Genomic DNA, 17550 nt, shown 5'->3' with positions numbered 1-17550 from the left:
AAAATAAAATTTAAAGCCAAGAACCTTCATTTCCCACCACTATCCACAAGTGATTGTTTTAATTGTATACAAAAATACTAATAAAGTATTTGCCTAAAATTTAGTCTTTATTAGCTTTTGGACTTAGTATTTTTCCATTTTTTGCACTTCCAGCCCATTTGCACTGTGCATTAACAACTGAAGAGAGCTGCATTGAATTGAGTTTCCAGATATTACAGATCTTAAGACTAAGATCAGTACAAAATATTACGAATAAAAGTCACAATATAAAATAGCAGCTCCACATAATTTTCAAGTTTTACTGAACATGACAATTCAATTTGCTTCATTTTTGGAAGCCTCATCAAAGTTCTCCACGAGATCTGCAAAGGAAAAAAAATGGAATGAGATTTTTTTTCCCCAGTGGAAAAAGTCCTGTGCTTTATGCTAACATCTAAAGCATTTTAGAATTGTATATCTGTCAGAGGGCACTAAGTATTAAAGCTTCCTGCATAACTATACAACTATCTCTACCTCATATACTTACACAACTGATTTGAGGGAAGCAATGCATTGTAATGCAACTATTTTTGATCAATTGCAGTCCTTCAGTTACATCTATTCATTCAAAGTTATAACAACACTGAACAAGAAGCCTGTCCATGAGTTGCAGCTGCTGGAATGTCCCCATGGTCATGCAACTGCAGCCAAGCATTCAGTGCCTATTCACAATTGTGACACAGAATTCCACAATCATATGGCTACCATCTGTGACCGTTCTCAGGTTCCAGCAAGCGAATGTTCACTTGTGAACATTACTGCGTTGATGTCTACTGTACTTATCAGTTATTCCTGTGAGGTACTAATGTTTAAATACTTGTTTCAGATTCAGTATTTGAAGCTGAAAGGAAATCACAAAAGTAATCATGTGTCCTTGCCTGACAACCCAGGGCAATACATTTAACAGCAGCAATCAGGGATGCCTGAACTGTTGTACCTAAGTATCATACGGGTAACTTTGCACTTTACAACTGCATCATTTGGCAATGGAAATTCCAGTCCCAACTTCTGTTGTAACATGAAGGTTACCTATATACACCAAAAGTCTAATCCATATTCCACTCTTCTGGACATAACAAAAATTGGGCGAAAAATACTTCCAGATAAAGTAGTAAGAACACAAATCTTTTCAAATCCTGACCTTAAAAATAAATGAGGCTAACAATTTTTACCTGGAACTTCATCATCATCATCTTCTCCAGTAGCAAGAGGTGCTTTTCCATCCACAGCTGAAATCACATATTAAAACATGGATGAAGCATCTAATGTTTTAAGTTTCCATCACAATGTCTCTTATTCACTTGCCTCAGAATGAGTCTTACTGAATTCAATGGCACTTCCAAACAAGACACATTTGTGAATGTAATATATTTAATATAGGAATAGGCCACCCAAAGTATGTCTAGAATTTTGTTATCTGCCATTTTTCAAAATAGTTAAGATCTCACGCATATAGTTTGCTTTTTGGCAAGGAGTCCAAAATTGCACGTAATAAACTAAGGAAGAATCAGTCCAACATTATTCAAGCTAGAAAAAATATTGACTGCTCCCAAGGTAAAATCAAAAGCACTTCTGATTTCAATGTTGTATTTGAGATCATAACTTGAAATATTTTTCAACCAATTTCTATCTTTTTTTAGCCTTGAAAAAGTACACCAGATATTTTCAACCAGTTTCTTCATATGCAGAAAATCTGGCTAATCATACTAATTAGTCAAGGGAAGATGTTAAAATTCCTCTTTTGTTCAGGAACTAAGAAAAAATGTACTTGCAGTTTTCTCAAGTCATTAAAAATGTCTTTGTCAATAGAGGAACAGAATTATCATCATTCTTTTCTAATTCTACTCTTTGGAAGAGGACATGAAAGACATTTGAATTATCTAAAATTCCAGGTAATACTTTTTTGCATGACACACTGAATCATTTTTCTAATTACTAGGCAAATTTTTTTGCCTATTTTCTATTACAAGCATGAAGATGCAGTTACACTTGTGGGCAAAATTTGTGCCTTCCTGCTTTGATTTACATTCAAGTCACAATAAAGGGCTTTTTTTTTAGTGGAACAAGAAAATAATCCTATTGTCTACTAAGATGAATGCACCCACTTTATTTTTAAAAGCACAATTCCTCCAAAAACCAGATTTTTATCAATTCTTCTTATGCTATTATAATCCCTGCAGCGCTAACTCTACACCTATCGTGAACTCTTTGTTGCCCCAGCCTGTAATTATACAAAAACTTTTTCTCAAATCTTCTCTGCATAACTCAGCATCCAGAATATACTTTTAATATAGATCTTTTATTCGTTTGTCAAAAAGATCTCCTGTTTATCATGTCTTCTTCAATCTGGGTATCAAATGAAAATAAGGAACAATAAATTAAGTTCTAATTAAGAAGGCATTCCCATGGAAACCCAAATTTAGCATCTTTTTCATAAAGATTGCAAGCTGATCTAGGTACTTAATAGAAATGCTTCCAGAATATTCATTCTTAATTATAGTGGGTCTTTACTTACATTGTTTTGGTAGAGCTTCTGCCAGTCTTCTCAGGCTTGTCAGACTATCAGCACCAAGCTGATTTAAAATGCTAGGCAACATTTCAGTCAGCTGTTTTGTCTCAGCATGGCCTGTGATTGTAAAAGTGTTAGCAGCTAGTGAGGCTTGAACTTTAGGATTGTTGAAGTGAATTACAGTGCCTTGGTTGGTGAACATGTTGACCTATAATACATGAAAAATATCTATTAATTGTACCAATACATTTTTATATGAATGCACTCCATTTCCCCCATTTCCTACTAACTCTATTTTCTTAAAAGCAGCATTTTGTCAAGTCTTTATAAGCACTGAAAGAAAAAGCTGTTACCTCTTCAATTCCAGATATGTTATTTACTCCCAATTTCTTTAAAGAAAACTGAAGCTTCTTGTCATCTGCTGTAGCTGTTCTGTGAACTACCTTCTTCTTTCTACGAGCAGTACCCTACAGATAAAAAGTACATTTTAAAGTCTTCAAAATGTTGTCTTTAAACACTTATGCATAGCATGTAAATGTCAGGCAGCCTAATTCTATCTCTGGATGCATTAAGCACTAAAGCTAAGCAATTCCACTGATAAACAAGAATGAAGCAAATTCAATAAAATTAGCTGAAAACAGACTTATCCATATTATTCATTATACTTATATTCCAAATGCTGAAAACATATTTTTCAGAGAATTAACACGAACATTAGTAGCACAGATATATCTAAAGAGCTCAATAACTTCTAACAGAAGAAACAGTAGGATTTGAAACATTGTTAAATACTTTTGGCAGTTTATACCCTGTTTTCTTTAAGTAATTCAATTTTCATAGGCAAACATACAAAGCATCTGTGAAGAAAATGAAAGCAGATACTGTTGCACCCATCGGTCTTTCATTACTAGAAGGTGACATATATTATATATAATAAATCAAACTCAAAAAAAGCCCCTTTCCACAAAACATCCTCCAAAGTTCAGGTTCTCTTTCTTTGAAGGAAAAAATTGTGAGTGAAATTCTGTCAGGAGGCCATGAGGACTAAACAACAAAAAAAGGAAAAATATAAAACCTGCTAGATTGGAATTGTATTTTAAGTCAGTGGGTTTAATGACTGCAGAATGGTGAGTCAACGTTTTAAGACAGTCCTTTTTTTGAATCACATCCATTATTCTTCATGGAAATGGATTTTCACATTTTTGTTTCTGCACAGCTACTTGTATATGCAGAAAAAAAAATTCTAATTAAGCAATTCTGAAGTTTTACAAATGATGGGTGCCAATTAATCAACCAGGATAAAGTGACAAATATACAGTAGCAATTTTTCTTCTAATTTTATGAACAGTAATGACCCATGAGGTATAGACTGGACTGAAAGATTGGAATGCTGCTCAATAAGCTTCCTAGCTAAGAGTATGAACCCAATACCTTCAGTACTATACCTTACTCTGAAAACATGAAGAGTTTAATTCAACTGAATCAACTAAATTCATAGGCTAAGACATCATTTCCAGTGCAAAAACTATACTGCTTTATGCTTAATACCATTTAGTGTATACGATGAAAATTACATGTTCCAGCTGTAAACTTGCTGGGACCTGAAATTCCAGACTCCACCCTTAATTAAAGATAGGTTTCTTATGCACAGTGAATCTAATACTGATGGTATCAGAAAGGTATAATACACACCATTTTGTACACAGACCATGTTTAATCTTTGAACAGAATACCATGTGTATCTATGCAAGACAGCCATATAATTAATTTATAGGCTTTCTTCCAAATAAGTAGCCACAAGACTATATTCCAGAGCAGTGGTGGTATGCCATTGGTTTGGCAATCTGTCTGATGGAAAAAGTCTTACTGAATTTGTTAAATCTTTACTTTAGGAACAGGTAGCATAAAAAGATAAAGTCTGTGTTAACTAAAATCCAACTCCTGAAGTCCTCAAAAAATGTCCAAAGAGTTTTCTTGGTAACAGTATGTGATTCATTACTGCCTTCTTCTAAGATGTTTCTAGACTTTTCAGCCTAAAGCCTTAGCATCTTAGGAACTTCCACTGGACTACTAACTACACCTAACTCTGTTCAATTTACTAGTTTCAATATACCGTGTTTCTCCAACAATACGGCCTCCCCCAATAGGATGTCCCAGCATGTTTTATAGGCATAAAATGAAATTAAGCCCCTCCCCCCAAATTAAGCCTATTTTAAAACATGTAAAATGGGGGCGGGGAAGGGCGGGGGCTTGCCATTAGGAGCACCCCGTGGGCAGCCATGCCTCGCCACCAACCTCCCTACTGTCGCCAAGTACTTTTGCTGCACACCCCGGTATGGCGCTGCATGCGTTGACCTCAGCATTGGTGAGGCACTTCGTATCGAGACCTTCCGTCACCATTGTTTTCCCTACTCCCCGTGCCGCTGCGGCGTTTGGAGCATCGCCACGGCATTTGGCGCAGCCATGCAGGGCCGGCCAGGGCTCCTCCCTGCAACTGGAGCCCGGCAGACACTCAGCTTGTCGCCGCCTTCCTGGGCATCGTTCAAAGACAAAGGCCATTCTTTTAAAAATGATACTGTACTATGACAAAGCCTCCCCTGCCCGAGAGGGCAGCCCAACCCCAGATGGGGAGGTAAATCTCCCAAGGCTGCAGCACAGGATCGGCCCACACGGGGAGAAGTGCCCAGTCGCCATCCCTGCCTGGCGCCGGGCAGAGCACGAAGTTTTGCCTGGGGTACCCAGCACAGCTAACAGGTGGGCCCTCCTACCCGGCGGCGGAGCTCTGGCCAAGGCAGCAAGTGCCTCCCTGCCGGGCCCTCCGCTCATCCCAAGGCCGTGCCGGAGCTCAGCAGGCTGGGCAGAACCGGGAAAGTGAGCTGTGGGTGTGCACCCTCCTGCCAAGCGAAAGAGCCAGGCCGACCAGAGCTTGGCTTCCCAAGTCCCTCCAGGCCGACCCTGAAGAGGCCACCGGGAGAAGCCGCCCAAGGCAGTGATAGGACCCACCCGTCCACAGATAGGGAGGTGAGGCGAGGGCAGCGCTGCTTCCCTGGCTGGTGGGTCTGGTGGAGAGAGCCCAAAGGCACCCGTCCTTTCCACCCCTCACCCAGCCCGTCCCCGTACATCTACAAACATGACGGCGATGCTCCAAATGCTGCAGCAGCACAGGCATCAGCGCTCATTCAGCAGGGCTCAGCTCGGACGCGGCATGGGCAGGGAGGGGCTCGCTGCCTTGGCCAGAGCTCCGCCGCTGGGCAGGAAGGCCCGCATATCAGCTGCGCTGGGCGCCCAGGTGAAGTTCTGCCCAGCGCCAGGCAGGGATGGTGGCTGGGCACTTCTCCCGGGATGGGCCAATCCTGCGCTGCGGCCCAGAAGATTCGCCTCTCCACATGGGGTTGGTCTGCCCTCTCCGGCAGGGGAGGCTTTGTCATAGTAGGGCGTCATTTTTAAAAGAATAGGCTTTGCCTTCGAAAAAGGCCCAGGAAGGCGGTGACAGGAGCACCTGAAACCAAGTGTCTCTCCCGGGCTCCAGTTGCAGGGAAGAGCCCTGGCCAGCCCCGCGTGGCTGCGCCAAACGCGGCCACAGAAGGGAAAGCAACAGTGGAGGAAGGTCTCCTGATATGAAGTGCCCCACCAACGCCGAGGTCAACATCCAAGCCATCGCCACCCGCCCGCCCAGTCACCCCCAATAAGACGGCCTACCCATTTTGGGGGGGCTCAAAAAAAAAAAAAGAAGACCCGGCCTTATTATATGAGAAACGCGGTATATCTTTAGTACATTATGTATTGCTAGCAAATAATCTTTATCAGGTTATTTTCACAAATTGCCAGAAATAAAAGTATATTTTTCAGATACTAATAATTGTGGTTATTATAACATGAAAACATCCCTTTTCATTAGCAGCACTAACATCAACTCAAATATAACCACATGCAAAGTACAGTATGGTGAATGTAAGGCTTTTCTTTAGAAGTTTTCAATTCAATGTTTGATTAAACCAATGAAGACATAAGCACATTACATTTGTTTCTAAATGTACCTAGTTTTTCTCCAAAACAAAATGGCCTTAGTTTCTTTTTCTTTACCAATGAATTTAACTGCTATGCAAGTTAAGAAACAGTCTCCTCAAACACCTCGCCTCAAAAATGGCTCCTTATAATTACAGTTTTAGTAGCAACAATGTGAAAATGGTGGACCCTGTGTTCTTCCTGGGATGTCTTTTTTTTTTTAATTTTATAGCCCAACCTACAACTCTTGCTATTTTTCTGGTTGTCTTTCACTCAAGTATTAACCAGATCTGTCCTCACTTAGCCAGACCGTTCATGATTTTAGAAAACTTATCAACCAGCTACGATTTACTTGTTCACCTACCTAACAATGTCATCACATAAAAATGAGGCCTATCTAAAAACACGTATTTTTTTAACGTTTAATAAAGTTTTTCTAATAAAAAAAAAGATACACTTTCTGTGAATAACTTTCACGAAATGCTTTTCTAACAGATCTGCGTAACACTAGACCCCCCCCAGGCGAGGTTCATCTCGCAGCTCGCCCCTCCAAACCAGTTACAAAGTCACGCCTCAAACGAACCATGAAAGGAAAAAAAAGAATTAATCCATGAAAGCCAGATGAAAGTTAGGCGAGGCCTTTTGGGGGGCTAAGCCACCGCAAGCCCCCCACCCCCACCCCCGACCCCCCCAAAATGGCTACGGTTAAGATCCTAATTTCGTGCGAGGTTAAAGAGGGACGAGAAATGGGAAGCAGCCCGTCTTACCTTCCCACCGATGCGCACTTGGGCCTGCAGTTTAGCTAATTTCTCCTGATTCATGATCGTTTCTTTCATCTAAGGCACACACACAAAAAAAAGCAAACGGGAGGGTTAAAACGAGTAGAGCCGCACCGCTTCGGGGCCGGCGGGATTAAAAGGGACCCTCAAAGGATCTCCGCCCTCCACGCCCCGGCCTTGCTCGGCTCAGCCTACGAGCAACTGTCCTTCCTCATGAGAGAAGGCAACGTCCGCTCCCCCAAGTGCCGACGGCTGTGGAGCGACCGAAATCAGGCGGCCACTTCCGGAGGCTGCACCGGGATTCACTACGCGCTCAAGGCCCCGGGCGTCTTCCCGACTCAAGAGAGGCCCACCAGGGCTGTCCCAGAAACGGATCTCGACTGCCACCTGCGACTGTTTTTTCTGTCTCCCTCCCACTTTTCTCCTGGGGGGGCGATCTTGCCGTACCTTTGCGGGACGAAACGGGCGGGTCCCGGCAAGCGAGCAGGAAAAGCCGCAGGAGGGAAGCGCCGACCCTGAGAGCCGCACGCGGAGGGAACCAAGATGGCCGCCGGAAAGGAAAAAAACAGGCAGAGGCGACGCTGTGAGGCAACCCGGACTCTGCGCATGCGTACTAACTCAATTTTTGCCCCCATGCTTTTCGCAGCTCCCATTGCAGTTCAGCGCTGGACGCTGGCGGAGTTGGAGACTGTAGCCCAGTCTTCTCTCCCATGACGTTTCCGCCAGTGGGCTGGGAATTATAGGGTGCTTGCAGGTGGAACGATAATTCCAGTTGCTGATCCTGTTAGGTGGGTCTCGTTTCGATCCGAGGTATAAGCGTCTTGCAGAGTAAGAGCCAGTTCGGTCTAGTGGTTAAGCCACCTGGCTAAAAATCAAGAGACTAGTTCCTTAGAGATTTGGCTGAACGAAAAAAAGAGTAGATCCTGTTGAGGTAATTCCGTTAGGAGAATGAGCGCATACAGGGAGACGTATTTGAGAGAAGTGTTTGAATAATACACACACAGTACACAGATACACTGTACAGTAAATGTGGGTTTTTCCTTCCAGAAAGATTTAAGCAAAGTCCAAAATAAGCAATCCAAAGTCATTCAAAGTTAAATCAGTCAGTTTTCAATCCAGGGATAATCCAAATATCAAATTCCAGTGTCAAAAACAGTTCAGTATCAGACTTACATTAAATCCAGTAATATCAGTCAATTAGAAGAAATGGAGCAAAGGCAATATTTTACAACAGAAGGAAACAGGGATAATCACTCAGACTCTCTTCTGCAACTCAGACTGAACAACCCAGGTTTCTGGCTCCCTCTTATGGCTGTTTGAGAAAACACACCCAATTACAGTTTTGCAGTTTCTTAAAGTTACAGTTTTAAAATGTTTATCCTGGTTTATATATTTCTAACCCAAATACCTGTTAGGTGGCTTATATTCCTAACAGATCCTGCACTTGCTGAAAAACTAGGAAGGAAATAAACAGGTTTGTGTGGAGTGAGATGGAAAATAATCAGTTTTTGCAGTCACTCTATATACTAATAGAATAAAATAGAATTCTTTATTGGCCAAGTGTGATTGGGATGCACAAGGAATTTGTCTTGGTGTAAATGCTCTCAGTATGCATAAAAGAAAATATATATTCATCAAGAGCCGAGAATCATCAGGTACAACACTTAATAATAGTCATAGGGTACAATAAGCAATCAAATCATACTAGGAAACAGTCAATATAAATTGTAAGGATACAAGCGACAAAGTTACAATCACAAGTGGGAGAGGATGGGTGATAAGGAGTGATGAGAAGATTAACAGTAATAGTAGTGCAGACTTTGTAAATAGCTGAACAGTGTTGAGGGAATTATTTGTTTAGCAGAGTGATGGCTTTTGTGGGGGGGAACTGTTCTTGAGTCTAATGTCTACTAATGTTTTTTCAACTTGGTAACTAAATGGGTGGACTTCAATTTCCAGAATTCTCCAGCCAGCATGCTATGTGTCAGTTCACACATCTTAAAGTTAGTTTTTTCAACATTGTTCTGTATACTGATCCAAAGTCTGATTGGAATAATAGGTGGGGTCCCTTTTGTTCCATTCTAGGTATATAATACTTTAGGTCAGTCAAGTTCTTTGTACATCTGAGCCAAAAAAACCCTATCACATGATGAGTAGTTTCTTTTCATAAAGTAAGTAATGGAACATTTGTGATGTTGTTACCATATTGCCATATTTTATGTGTTGTCATTTATAAAATGTATTGACTGCCTGTCTTACCATAAGATAACTGCGTGGCTTACAATAATCAAAAATATATCTACATTATTACAACATAAATAAAACCAAAGATTAAGATCTAAGGGCGCATGGGGAAAGTGGGCAGAATGTGGAGCGGTGGGATGTCTTGTTACTGGATCAACCAGTTCCATCATGCTGATCCCCCAGTGGGGCCCCAGGCCAACATAAACATTTTATTTCTCAGGACAACTGCCTATATCTGCAGACATATTTTACTTTGGGGGAAATCAGTGGGAATTTTGGAAAAAAAATCAGAAGTACAAGGTATTTTATAATAACACAAACAAAAGTAAATAAAAAATAAAAACTGGGGGGGAAAGTAAACAAAAAACCCAAACAAGAAGAAAACTAAAAAATTGAAGATGCAATAACATTTGATCCCCCAGAAGGTATCTACAAGAGTAGAAAGTAACAAAATGTATGTTGCAATGCATAGTCTGTTCCTTCCATATTTAAGTGTGACATCATTAATACAAGTATGGCAGGGCAGGCTTTGCATCTTGATGCCATTAATCATGTTTGGCACCACTGTAGATACAAATACCTATACTCCCATTCACCAGCATCCAATACAGAAACAATAATTTCACTAGTTCAGCATGCCACTTGCTGTACTTACTTTGAAAAATCTAATTTGTGTATCACAAATTTCTCAGACTTCAGTAACCAATTGTGGGCTTCCGGAGGTAAGCTGGGGTACAAAGCCCTTAGCAAATTTTGACAGGGTTCCCCTTTTGCAAGCCTGATTACAGAATTTGTGAGCCCCTTTTAAGTTATTTGTAATCCTTTTGTAATCAAAATCACAGGAATATTCTGAATAAAAGAACCAATGAGAGAAGGCAACTGAATTGTTGCCTTTCAGCATGGAGTGCAATTTCAATCTGTGTGTGAAAGAAAATCAGGAAACTGCTGAAAGGTAGGGAAAAGCCCTGACTTTTAGAGTCTATTGTGAAGTTTCATGCTATCTGCACCTTTCTGGGGCATCCTATGACTAAGCTGCTAAACAGCCACAAGTTGGCAGCAAAATATTAGAATTTTCCATCTTTCTTTGCTAACATCTAGTGGCTGTTTGGATTTTTACAATCCAGATAGTGCAGCCCAGCAATGCAGTTGGTCAGTCAATGTTATGACTATGCCTAGAAATACTACCTTAGTAACTCTCAAGTTATTTCCACTAGCAGGATTTCAATTTCCTCCATTCTGAAATGGATGCCCAAAGGCTAAAATCACTGTCATTTCCTTCCAGCTGACCTACACTAAGCACGTTGTCTATCCAGCACTTAAATGACATGGCGTCACAGCCTAGCTGTGCCTCAGCCTTGCTTTTTCCAAGCCCATTGAAATACCAATTGAGATGGAAGGAATGCAATTTAAATAGGGATGAGTACTTAAAGCTAAACTGAAGTGGCAAATAGAAGGAACATTTTTGATCTGATGCACTGAGAGAGGAGCAATTAATACATTCTGGAACTTTGCGTGCCCACACTGGGGGTACAGTGTATTTGAGTGCGAGAGACAGAGGGAAAGATAGCAAATATGGCTGATTGAACAAATGCATTATGTTACTCCATGATTTGCTTGAATCATGATTTCCTGAATAAGTCACAGTAGCTGCCTTAACACAAGTATAAATTCTGAGTCGAGATGTTCCAGTGGGTGAAGTAGTTAAAGTGTAACTCTGATTTTCTTTTCATTTTTTTTGCAGAAGAGGAGTGACAGCTGGAGAACTGAGGACTGAGAATTTTTTTTCCTCAGATGTTGACTTAGATGGAAATGAGGCTTTTGCAAAGGGCCATGCTGGATGCTGAAAAGGGGTGTGTTGTTGTTTTGATGGTAATATTGCAGTCCAATCATTCAGCACTATCCAACTGAAGAGCCTTGTAACCATTCTAAACTATCAGTAGCATAAATATCAGTGACTGCAAAATCAGAATCACACTAACTTTTCAGGCCAGCAAAGCGAATGAACAAGAGTCCAGCAAGAGTAACAATTAATTTAAATAAATATAAGGCTGGCACCAAAATGCCGCAAGCTGATGACAGCCAGGGGAATTAACCAGGATTAACCAAAGTGGATTTCCATAGGCAGGGTGAGACTGAGACAGTATAGAAATAGAGTGAGTTGTAAGTTTCAATGATATAAAAGTCACACTTAGTAAAAAAAAATACTTTTAATAAATAATTTGCCCCCCCCCCCAAAAAAAAAGTCTTGATGCATAAAAGCAAGTAATAAGAAATAGACCTTTTGAAATAGACCACCCTATCCATTTCCTCACAGGAAAAGATAAAACCCAGAAGATAGAAGGAGGATAATTTCAACGGGAATGAACATTGCAGACCTCTATACCAGAAAGCATTAGCAACCATAACCAAAGCCACATTTAAGGTGTTCAATTGAATAAGCTAGAAGTAATTGTCACGTAGTAAAGGTATCCAAAGCACAGCACTTGCTGGAAAGAAAATAAGTGATGTGAAGCACAGGCCATATACAAATTAAAAACACTTCTCCTTGTTTTTAAAATAAGTTACTGAGATAGAAGCAAACGCATACCAATAATTATGGGTGGTTCCTAATAAGGTAAGCAGAAAGATGATGTACATAAATAGTTTCATAAAAATGCTTCTTTACATATAAATTTTGTCTTAAGAACACACTATGGTCACAAATCAATAAAACTTCAAAGCATTGTTGTTTCACTGTTTGGCTTTATTGGTTTAAATTGGGATTAGGGTAAAAATTTCTTGCAACACAGTAAATAGCTTCTCATCTTCACAATGGATAGGCTTTTGATTTTCTACAGCTAAGACAGAATTCTGTCTCTGAAATTGAGGCAGAATATTTATTTCAGGTAAATGTATTTCTGGACCCCCGAATAGCCAGCAAGGTAATAAGTTTATGGTAGACTACTAGAATCCTAAAGGTGATCCTATCTGAAAGGAGCTGCCTAGAGTTCACATTTAAGGATAAATAATGAAAATCTCTGTTTCCACACTTGCAAATATCCTGAAGAATATTTTTCATTATCGTCATCAAATCATCATTACAATTCCTTTTTAAAATATGGTTTTTATTGAAGTCTTTAAAAAGAAAACTAATGCAAACTAATATAAAATTAAGGAAAAAAGAAAAGGAAACAGCAAAAAGAAAGCAAGAAGTGAAAGAAAAAAGGTTTTTTTTAAAAACGGAAAAGTAAGAAAAAAAATACAAAGTAGTTTCTGATATTCTTCACAGCAATAGAGGCTCAATGGCTTAATGATGTTCAAGATTATTTCTGCTCCAGCAGTTTGGGTCCCAGTGCTGTGTGTCAGGGTGAGCTCCCATCTTTCACCTCAGCTTCTGTCCACGTTACAGTTCAAAAGCATATTCCATGTGAGTAGATGAATTGGTTTAGTGGGAGATGAGCTGGTACTCTGCAGACAGTCAGATTCCTGCCTTCTGAACCATCCCGGGTATTGTGCTTGTTTGTGAGGCTGCTCTGGGGAGGGAGGGAGCCTAGGATGATACTGCAGGAAGAGCCACTTGTCTGTCTTTCTGGTGAAACTAGCTCGCCTTGTGTGATGGGAAGCGTGCAAGTGGGTACCTGACAGAGCTGGTAAACAAGCAGCTAAACTACTATTTGTGTGATTCCATAGTCTGGCCAATGTAACATACACTAATAATAATCAAACAAGGAATCTTCCAAGGCAATTCATTGTCACCTCTGTTATATGTACTTTTGATGGGATTACTAACAGCATTTTAATCAAAACAAACTGTGGCTATGAATTGGCTAAAAAGGGTTGAAAATTTCCCATTTGCTCTACATAAGATTATTTAAGACTATAAAAACAAAAACTGAATTGAACTATTTTTTTAAAAAAAAACTTTATTAATTATACAACTAAAATGTCAAAAAAACACATATACAACACACAAAAAGAAAAAAAGATTTTAAAAAACTAGCAGTTCTATTCTCAACAGTCTATGGTTCCTTGTTTGTTATCAATATTGGTGACATATTTACAAATACATCTTATTGCAAGTATATAATTACTACCTCTTTTACATTTTACGGTGTTTACTAATATATTTTCTATTTTTGTTCTATCCAGTCATACCAGCATTCCCAGCTTTTATAATATTCTGATGTTTCTTTTTCCTTAAGTGCTAAGGTTAATTTATCCATCTCTGCACAAGCTGTTATTTTCTGAATGACCATTTCCTCAGTTGGAATATCTGCTTGTTTCCAACACTGTGCAAAGGTTATTCTGGCTGCAGTAAGAATGTGCAGTATTATATATTTGACTTTTTTAGAAATTTGTCTATTACATATCCCCAGTAAGAAGAATTCTGGTTTTAATTCAATTTGCTCCGCTGTTATTTCCTCTAACGATTTTTTTATTCTGTGCCAGTATCTTTGGGCTTCAATGCAGGACCACCACATGTGAAAGAATGTTCCGTGTTTCTTTTTTACATTTCCAGAAATTCGGATCCACGTTAAGAGACATCTTCGCTATTCTCGAGGGTGAGAGATACCATCTATAAAACATTTTATAGGCATTTTCTTTATATGTTGCTGCTTTTGTGATTTTATTGTTTCTTGTCCAGACCTTTTCCCATTCTAATAATGTAATGCTACGTCCTATGTTTCTACTCCAAGCTATCATGTTGCCTTTGACTACTTCCTCTTCTAATTCTATCTCTAATAAATAATTATAAAATTTAGTTATATTTTTTTATCTGGGCCTAATAGGATTTTATCTAATTGTTGTGACTTAGCATAAATTCCAAAATTTTTCTTATCCTGACTATATCTATTTTAAATTTGCAGGTAAGCCCACCGGTCTACTTGTAGCCCTTGTTCTTGGAGATCTTGCCATGATTTTAAAGTTCCTTGCGCATCAAGAAGGTCTTTGTATTTTATCATTTTGTTAAGATCTAGATTATTTGGATGTATCATCGCCTCCATCGTTGAGATTCAGATTGGGATTTTTAAAGAAAGTTTTTTTTAATTCCAATTAGCCAATAAGGAATCTCTAATTATATGTCTGTGGAAATAGTTCTGTTTGATTTTTCCACTGTCCCATAAAAATGCATGCCACCCCCTCTGTAAGTCGTGGCTTTCTAGAAATAAGATTCTTTTGTTTGATAGGTTTACCCACTCTTTCAACCAAAGTAAGGAGGCTGCACTATAGTATATTTCCCAATTTGGGAGTGCCACACCTCCCCTGCTCTTCATATCTTGCATTGCCTTTAGGTTTATCCTCGGTTTTTTTCCTTGCCAAATGAATTTGGTGATTATCTTGTTAAGTTCCCCAAAGTAATGTTTATGTTTTTTTTATTGGTATTGTTTGGAATAAGTAAATAAATTTGGGCAGAATGCTCATTTTTATAATGGCAATCCTCCCTAGTAAAGAGATTTGCAATTTGACCCATATCTCTAAATCTTTTTTGACTTGCTGTAGTAGTTTATTATAATTATTTTCCATTAGGGTTTTGCATTGAGTCGTCAACCAAATGCCTAAGTATTTAACTTTTTTTACTATTTGTAATCCTATTATCCTTTCAAATTTTAATTTCTGTTTTTCTGTTAAATTTTTAGTTATTAATTTCATTTTTTTCCTATTGATTTTAAGTCCTGCAACTTCCCCAAATTGATCTAACTCTTTCAATAGTTCTTGACCTGTTTCAATTGGTTCCTCTATGAAAAAAACCATATCATCCGCAAATGACTGGAGTTTATATTCTTTCTTAATTTTTAGTCCTTTTATTCCTGGGTTCTGTCTAATTCGTGTAAGCAATGTTTCCAAAGATAATATGAAGAGCAAGGGAGATAATGGACATCCCTGCCTAACTCCTTTCTCTATTTTTATTGAGCGCGTGTACTCTCCATTAATTATAATATTTGCCTTTTGTGAATCATAAATTGTAGTCACAATGTTTTCAAATTTAGTGCCTAAATTCATATTGTAAATTTGTTGAATTAGGAATTGCCAATTTATGTTGTCAAAGGCCTTCTGTGCATCCAAGAATACAAGAGCTATTTGTTTTTCCGGGTGGGCTTCGTAATATTCCAAAACATTAAGTACTATTCTTAAATTATTCCTAATTTGTCTATTGGGAAGGAATCTGTTTTGATCTTTATGTATATATTCATTCAATTTTTTAAAATCTATTTGCTATAATTGTGGTAAATATTTTATAATCAGTATTTAACAGGGAAATTGGTCTATAATTTTGTATAAGTCGTAAGTCTGAGTCTTCTTTCAGGATCAGCGATATCAGTGTCTCCTTCCATGAATCCGGCATTCTTGCTGCAAGTAAGACCTCATTATATACTTCCATCATGAGAGGTCCTATTTGTTCTCCTATTTTCTTATAAAGTTCCCCTGGTATCCCATCAGGTCCTGGGGTTTTTTCGTTCTTTTGGTTTTCTATTGCTGTTTTTAACTCGGGCCACGTAATGTCTCTAATTAACATTTCCTTCATCTCCTTGATTATTTTATCTTTAGTAATAGCCAAATAGTTTCTTATCATATCCTCGTTTACCTCCTTCTTTTTATAAAGATCTTCAAAAAATGTATATGCAATTTCTTTTTTCTGTTCTACTCCTTGTTGGGCATCCCCATTTTCATCTATTAGTTGGTAGATCAATCTTTTTTGTTTTTTTAAGTTTGTAGGCCAATCACCTTCTTCGTTTATTGGCCTGTTCAAAGAATATCTGTCTAGCTATATTCAACTTTGAAACCATTCCCTCTTGTTCGATTAAATTTATGTTTAGTTATTATCATCTGATTTTTCAATTTACAATCTTTTGGGATGTTTTGTAGCTGAGTTTCTAATTCCTTGATTCTTTGTTCTAATTTATTTTGTTGGGCATATTTTTCTTTATTTCTTTTAATGGTGTATGATATCATTGTGCCTCTTATTATTGCCCTGAATTGAGCTCTTGAAGAAAGAAACTGAATGCTTCATTTTGGCTGCCCAAGAACAAGTCTTGTAGACCAATTCCATGGAAGCAAAAATTCAACATATCAGTAACAACAGCAAATGACACTTACGCAATGAGAAAAATGAAACAGTAGATCACCTTATTAGTAGCTGTACCAAAATCTCATCTACAACATCATGATAAAGTTATTAAAATCATACATTAGAAGCTTTGCCTATATACTCAGATGCTACCTTAACAGCTCTTAGGTCCTTGGTTAGCACAAACTGTTAAATTTTTACCAGTTCCAGACTGAGTTGAATAATGATAATTCACAACAATTAAAGGTATAATTATATGTAACCTCTCTAAAGTTCTTTCATAATACTGTTAATTTGTGCTATCTTGTCATCAAAGCCCTAAATCACTTTCATTTTTTCATTAATCCATTAGAGGTTTCCAATCACTAATAAATATAAGCAATTTATCCATTGCAGCAAAATTTGTAAATTTCACAATTCCTCCATTAGTTGAATCTTTCTATCTTTGTCATATAGTAATCTCACCACAGTAATCGTATACTGAAATAATCTTCCATGGCTCTTTTCTAACTGTTTATCCATTACTGCAGTTCTAAAAGGGAAAATTCTCACTTCAGTTGAATATTAATCTTTAAAATCTTCTACAGCAAATTATGTATTTGAAACCAATTTTAAAGCTTTTTTACATGTCCACCAAACATGATAAATTGTTCCTGCTTTTTGTTCACATTTCTAAAATACATTTAAAATGTCTTTATACATTCTAGATTACTTCTCTGGTATCATGTACCAACAATAGTGTCATTTTATGAAAATTCTGTTTGGGATCATAACACACAACTTTCAGTCCTTTTAGTCACATATTTTCAGATTGATCCATCTATATATTATAACCAAAATTCTTGGCCCATTTTATCATACATTATTTAACCTGTATTTCCTGTTTCAAATTTCAGTGAAAGTATATACATTTTAGCAATTAAACA

At 38.2% G+C, this 17550-nt stretch overlaps 1 protein-coding gene and 1 long non-coding RNA gene across 4 annotated transcripts; one reads left to right on the top strand and one right to left on the bottom strand.

Moving 5' to 3' along the window:
- Positions 1-88: 88 nt before the first annotated feature.
- Positions 89-7890, bottom strand: BTF3 (basic transcription factor 3). Of its 3 annotated transcripts, none has more exons than XM_026718118.2 (6): positions 7780-7890; positions 7321-7389; positions 2902-3015; positions 2555-2756; positions 1212-1268; positions 89-362 (listed from the first exon to the last, which is right to left on the bottom strand). In XM_026718118.2, exons 2-6 carry the CDS (start codon positions 7387-7389, stop codon positions 316-318), a joined length of 489 nt encoding a protein of 162 aa, XP_026573903.1. In that variant the 5' UTR covers positions 7780-7890; the 3' UTR covers positions 89-315. The 3 variants fall into 3 exon arrangements, with proteins under 3 accessions (XP_026573903.1, XP_087783269.1, XP_087783270.1); XM_087927143.1 differs by lacking the exon at positions 7780-7890 and adding an exon at positions 7528-7598; XM_087927144.1 differs by lacking the exon at positions 7321-7389.
- Positions 7891-11315: 3425 nt separating this feature from the next.
- LOC148127389 (uncharacterized) lies at positions 11316-14557 on the top strand. Its single transcript, XR_015742292.1, has 4 exons — positions 11316-11445; positions 12845-12982; positions 14005-14117; positions 14424-14557. It is a non-coding gene; the product is annotated as an uncharacterized LOC148127389 (long non-coding RNA).
- The last annotated feature ends 2993 nt before the right edge of the window (positions 14558-17550 follow it).

Source organism: Pseudonaja textilis, chromosome 2 (genome assembly GCF_049901715.1).
Source record: "Pseudonaja textilis isolate UNSWEBS1 chromosome 2, rPseTex1.2, whole genome shotgun sequence".
In the NCBI taxonomy this organism is placed as follows: Eukaryota; Metazoa; Chordata; class Lepidosauria; order Squamata; family Elapidae; genus Pseudonaja; species Pseudonaja textilis.
This window is presented reverse-complemented; position numbering and strand designations above follow the sequence as displayed.